Source organism: Tachypleus tridentatus, chromosome 13 (assembly GCF_004210375.1).
Source record: "Tachypleus tridentatus isolate NWPU-2018 chromosome 13, ASM421037v1, whole genome shotgun sequence".
Classification (NCBI taxonomy): domain Eukaryota; kingdom Metazoa; phylum Arthropoda; class Merostomata; order Xiphosura; family Limulidae; genus Tachypleus; species Tachypleus tridentatus.
This window is the reverse complement of record NC_134837.1, coordinates 73323058-73329166: the sequence shown is the minus strand read 5'-3', so window position 1 is coordinate 73329166 and position 6109 is coordinate 73323058. Positions and strand designations below refer to the sequence as shown.

At 33.3% G+C, this 6109-nt stretch overlaps 1 protein-coding gene across 3 annotated transcripts; it reads right to left on the bottom strand.

Annotated features, from left to right (window-relative positions):
* Positions 1–229: 229 nt before the first annotated feature.
* Positions 230–3451, bottom strand: LOC143238310 (sulfotransferase ssu-1-like). Of its 3 annotated transcripts, XM_076478410.1 has the most exons (3): positions 3121–3244; positions 1844–1999; positions 230–1257 (listed from the first exon to the last, which is right to left on the bottom strand). In XM_076478410.1, the coding sequence occupies exon 3, from the start codon at positions 1196–1198 to the stop codon at positions 290–292; it is 909 nt and encodes a 302-aa protein (XP_076334525.1). In that variant the 5' UTR covers positions 1199–1257; positions 1844–1999; positions 3121–3244; the 3' UTR covers positions 230–289. The 3 variants fall into 3 exon arrangements, with proteins under 3 accessions (XP_076334525.1, XP_076334523.1, XP_076334524.1); XM_076478408.1 differs by lacking the exons at positions 1844–1999; positions 3121–3244 and adding an exon at positions 3316–3451; XM_076478409.1 differs by lacking the exon at positions 1844–1999 and having other exon boundaries at positions 3121–3273.
* Positions 3452–6109: the final 2658 nt, after the last annotated feature.

The window sequence follows — 6109 nt, the reverse complement described above, 5'->3', positions numbered from 1 at the left end:
TAGCTGTGGTTCATCCCAACCTAAGTGCGGGATGGCCAAGTGGATAAGACACTTGACTCGTACTCTGATGGTTGCGGGTTCAGATTTGCAATTTTTAAGCTAGCATATGTGATACTGTTTACTGTGATAACTCGTGTTGCTTCCTGTTATATAAAGGTTATTATTTAAACACGTTTAGACGTTTTAATCTACAAAGACATCTTATCTCTAAAATATATATATATATATATACCACTTAACCAGTTTTAATCGATCAACGTTGAATTATTATATCTAAGATTATCAGTATTTATATTTCATTTTTTAAGTCTTCCCAGAGTTTCCAAACATCAGTTCCTTTTGTTCTTTCAAAAAAAAGTTCATCCATTCGTTGTGCTTGTTCCTCCGTGAAATGATTCTTCCAGTCTCCAATTATTCCCTTTCTTATCAGATTTGGGATATTATCAAATGATTTTTTGGAGTCCTTTAGGTTTTCAATAACGTGTTTTAGCCCTTCTGGGACGTTTGGGTCACTTAGTATAGAATCAGGGTCATGTTGAAAGTATTCTCTCACGCTATGCTCATTAGCTTTTCTCATGTAGTCAAAACTGCTGTGGTTTAGGACCCTTTTCATAAAATCTTTATCTTTTTCTAAGTTTTCCGCGTATTGAGTGCCAAGGAACTTGGCTATCTTCAACACCGCAGTTTGCATGTCCATTTTCATTTCTTCATAAGTAATAAACAAAACATTAGGGTCATTACGATGTTCATACCAAGATAACAAGTGATCAAAGTAATCTCCATAGTCTGTCTCACCCCTGATAAAAAGCTCAAAAAAATCGTTGAAAGTTCCATCCTGAAAGTTGTAACCAGGAGAATATTTTGTATGATAATAAAACGAAACGCAGCAGTCTTTAGGGTTTCGAACGACGTAAATGTACTTAGCCTCTGGAGAGTAAGGTTGAAGACGAAAAGGTAGGTGGGTCTTTATGGCTCCTGGACGTTTCATGTGTTTTGCAGAATCAGGACCCATCAGTTCTAAGAAAGGAGTTGCTTTTTGAAATTCGAGAAAATCCGTCAAAGGGATACCTTTGTTGAGGATTAGAAGAACGACGTTCTGCATCCAGGTGGTGCCACACTTGGGATACGTAACGATGAAAAGGTCATCTTTTCTAGGTTGATACTGCAGAGCTGCTCGAAATATATCGGGGGAGAACATGGCAACCAATCTGAGGCCGTCTACATCCTGGTAATCTGGCTTCTTCTGAACAATGTAAGCTGAGAAGAAATATTGTAATTTTCAATATTAATTTTGTACATACATTTACTTGATTGTTGAACATTTCTACAGTTTTTAACAAAACGATTTGACATTGTACATGTAGGCTCTTGACCTTTCTCCCCAGATAATATAATCAATGAAACTATTCTAAACAGTAATCTGAAATTTATATTTAAAAACATTAAATATCAGATATTCAGTACAAGAATCTAGTTTCATAATTTGGAAAATTCTTCAATTTCGACCCTTTCCTAGGTCAAGCAGTTTCAGGAATTCTCAAGATTAGCTGCAGCAACTTACATAAGAATTAATAATTTAAATGATTATTGAAAACAATATTTGCATTCTTTTTACATGATTTTTATTATTGTGAATTAACACAGATCATTTACTAGAATATACGTGAACAATTAGGCCAAAAACTAATAGCATCCCACACTATGCCACAGAGGGAAGGGGTTTGGGATCGGGCTCGATTATAAGGCAACTATGAAGTTTAGAGTCTAATTATGAATCAAAAATCATCACCTTATAATTGGGTCAATACAGTAAATATATTAAATTAGGCTTAATTTTAATTACCTGAACAAACAAATAGGACAATACAGTTGGTTTCTCAACATGTAAAGACTACCAGGAGTACTATCTCTACTGCTATCACTATACGCATGTATGTCTGCATGTTAAGAAAACTGGATTTTTGTTTCAATGTAGTTTTTCTGGTTACCTTACACTACACTAAAAAAGAGAGAGAGAGAAACTAACAAAACATGCTTGACGTTTATTTTGGTGAAACTCGAACATTTTGAAATAATTGATAATGCTCATTATATGGAATAGATTAAGGTACGCAACTGAAAATTAAGTTCATACAAGGTCATAGGTCAAACTGTGCCTAATGTCTGTTGTACTCAAAATTGAACATTTTAAGGTTTACGTTGAATATAAATGTTTCATGAATATTCCGTGATGACGAGAAAACCTACTTGTAGAGAAAATATATGTGTAGAAACGGCTGGTATGGGTTGAGATCCAACGAATTAAAAATCACGAAACCATGTACTGCTGTATACCATATATTCTCGATATCAGCAGAAAAATAACCAACATTTGGCAAAAACTAGTAACAAAATATGACATTCCAGTTAATACCAAATTTATTCAAACACCAGGCACAAACTAAGGTCTATACTGTGTAAAAACTACACTGACAAACACCACACCAACATTATTTATAAAGTACAATGTGATAACTGCCACGACTTCTATATTGGAGAAACAAGTAGAAAAATGGAAACCAGATTTAAAGAACACAAAAAGTCACCTTCACACGTTTTCGAACACTGCAAGTCAAATAGACACAACATAACCATAGAAAATACCCAAATACTAAATAAAGAAACAAACATAAACAAACGCAAAATTAAAGTAGCCTTACTTATACAACAACTCAAGCCCAAAATAAACCAATACAAAGGAACACCTTTATACCTCTACCAATAAATATAATAAAACATATAAGCACGCCCTCTACATTCATACACTCAATTACACAACCGATTTGAAACATGTGGTCACCTATCGGTCAGTTATCTCTTTCTTTCTTTGTGAACCTGAGGATGACTGAAGAAGGTCGAAAGGTTATTCGCTCCTCTACATAAAAAAATTTCTCAACCCAAACCAGCCGTTTTAACATATATAGTTTCATGAATATAAACTAATTTTATTTTACACAGTTACAGACAACAACAAAAATAAAAATAAAACGATCTCTAGAAATTTAAAGCAGACGACATAACCAAAATTTGATAATACGTGTCATACTTCGTTACGTACAGAATAACATAAAATTTACTTACACATTTTCCTTCTCCAAAAGTCAGATACGTATATTATAAGTTAATGGTTACCATTTGGAATACTTAGCTTAGTGTGACGAAACATTCTTGGAATGCTCTATTTAAAGCCGCTCCCATACTAAGACGACACGAATTACACAATGCTCGTTATCACGTGATCTAATTTTCCGAACAATCGAAGCTCCAACTACTAACCTTTGCGCACGCAGGCAAAGCTCAACATTCAGTTTTGGAATAAAGGTAGAACAGGCATGAATAATATTAATGCCAAATTTCATTCCGTAAACATAATCTACACTACTTTGTTAGGAATTAATCACATTTCAAAATATGACCTAACTGGATTTACTGTATGTTATCACAGACAATTATCTTTTGTCTGCATCATGAGTCATTCTTTAAGACCTTATGAAATAAAGAATAAGGTTGGAAGATTGCAAAAGTCAGTGTAAATAGGTATGATGACAGCAAAAATAGTTATAATAACGGTGCAAATAAGTATAGTTAATATACAAGACTATTTAGTATGTTATTATTTATTTTCTTTTGGGACTTAACATTTAATGATTGTTTAGTTAAGGAAGAAGTATTGAAGATGGATTGTTTTAAAAGTGTTATTTGTGAGAAATTTCTTTACGTAACTCTGTATGAGTGGTAAATTGGGTTTTCAGTTACATTGTTGCCTAGGTGTTATTAATATATTTGACTTTTTGTAACTCGAAACTTCGGTATTTTTCTCGTTTCTTTAGCTGAGTATTATTGTATTATAGCGCCACTGGTGTAGTTTATCGAACATTCGAAGCTTCAGTGAACTATATATATATAAATGACACGTGAGCAAAGGTTAAGTTTTGAAAAATTAAAGTGAAGTAAAATTCAATCATAAAAAAATGTTAGAAGGCGTGAAATAAGCCAGTGTGTTAGTGATTAACCCTAACGGGCGATAGTTAAATGAATCTCACAGTTTTAGAGGTGAGGAAAATAATTTGTCTCGTAAAAGGGTGTTCTAAAGTAACTGAGTCTCTCTTTATGGACTTTGACGAAAAGGAGACAAGTATTTAAAATTAGAGATACAACATTGGTAACCAATGGAGTAACGTAAGTGAATTTATCGCGGATTGTACAGTAAGAAACAGAGTAGAGAAAAATAATTTTCGTCTTGTCAGTTGGATTTAAAGCAACTGAATTAGCCCAGTGACGTTTGACGAGAAAATAATATTATTTAGAGTTTTAGATAAAACTGTGATATCTTATGATGTAAATAATTTTTGTACATATGTTTGACTTGTTTTGAACGTATATGTACTATTTTAAAAGAAATGAATTGTGTGCTGTCCGTTTATTGTTCGAATTTATCGCCAACAAGTCACAGTCACCTACTATATAAGAATCCCAACCCCTTATGTTCTAAAACCCTGACATGTATGATAACTATGCAAACGGTTATGAAGATTTAATTCTTTCTAAGGCACTTTGTACTGGTGTGTTAAGAATAATAATTACAAACGTTACATATTCGTTCTTTTGTGGCTGTTATTATTTAAATCTTAGCCCACTTGATGATAAAAATCTCTTCTAACTAGTGAAAAGGTTCAAGTCTTTTTTTTAGAGAATGTATACTTTGTTTTTTGATGTCATTAGCAGCTGGGTTATTTTAAAGTATTTTACCAATACCATTTTCGACACTGGATACAAGTGTGAAATTGAAAGTGTAAAAGCAGTAGAGTACAAACTGAAACATATTTATAGTATTAATTAAATTGAGTTGTAGTTTATATCTGCTTGATGCTAAGTTAAGATGTAAAGTTTGTTTATTTTTTTAATTTCGCGCAAAGCTACACGAGGACTGTCTGCGCTAGCCGTCCCTAATTTTGCAGTGTAAGACTAGATGAAAGACAGCTAGTCATCATCACCCACCGCCAACTCTTGAGCCACTCTTTTACCAACGAATAGTGGGGTTGACCGTCACATTATAGCACCACCATGGCTGAAATGGCGAGCATCTTTAATGCGACGGGGATTCGAACCTGCAACCCTAAGATTACGAGTCAAACACCTTAACCCACCTGGCCATGCCGGACCCATAGTGTTTGAAAAGATAGGTCTACACAATTTGATGATAACGTATTAACTTTTAGAAAATAAAAGTTTGGAGATAGCTTGAATGAAAGACATTATTATAAACGTACGACATTTCGATAATAATATATCGTCGTTATAATTCACTTTGTTTTGCTTTTCAAGAAGTGATATTTATAAAACAACTTGGAGACCTTTGGCTTAAATGGGTAATGAGGAAACTTTTTTTATAGTTGTAGAACGTTTCAACAATATATCGTAAGTGAAGAAGTACATTATGTTAATATAAACAATGACTGAGGCATTAGGAAAAGTTTTGTTTATGGTGGAACATCAGTAAAAATTTTCCTTATGCTTATAAATCGTTGTTTGTTAACACACAAATACAAGTAGTTTAAGTAGACAATAATATGTATACAGTACATGTACAAAGAGATCACATGACCACAGATTACTTAACTTGGTAAAGATAGGTTGGTGTTCCAGTGTTTGGTTTAGAGTAGAACTTGTTCAATTAAGATGCTTTCCTTTATTTTGCTTTTGTTGATGTTTGGTTCTATGTTTACAATGACAGTATTTTATATAGATATACTATGTTTTTTGTTAAATGATAGCAAACATGTCCTTAAACATGAAATTCCTGTGGACTTTAAATTCACTCTAAAACCCAGCCATAAACCAGAGTCTTCATTGAATAAAAATTACATAGAGTCGCAAAATACCAATTATATTTATAAAATAAAATATAATAACTGTCAGTGGCGTACTTAGATAGAGGCTTGACGGGGCTCAGCCCCAGGCCCCATTGATAATTTTATTCCATGTAAAATTACAGGGGATTGGGGTCCACAAAAAATTAGTCCTTAGGCCAACACAACTTTAAATCTGGCACTGATAACTGTCCAGAATT

Bases quoted from the DNA above. Each gene is read 5' to 3' on its own strand.
- LOC143238310 (XM_076478408.1), bottom strand. From the start codon at position 3,343: ATGTTGAGCTTTGCCTGCGTGCGCAAAG. The intron at 1,258-3,315 runs GTTAGTAGTTGG...ATTTCTTCTCAG, and splicing joins CTTTGCCTGCGTGCGCAAAG to CTTACATTGTTCAGAAGAAG.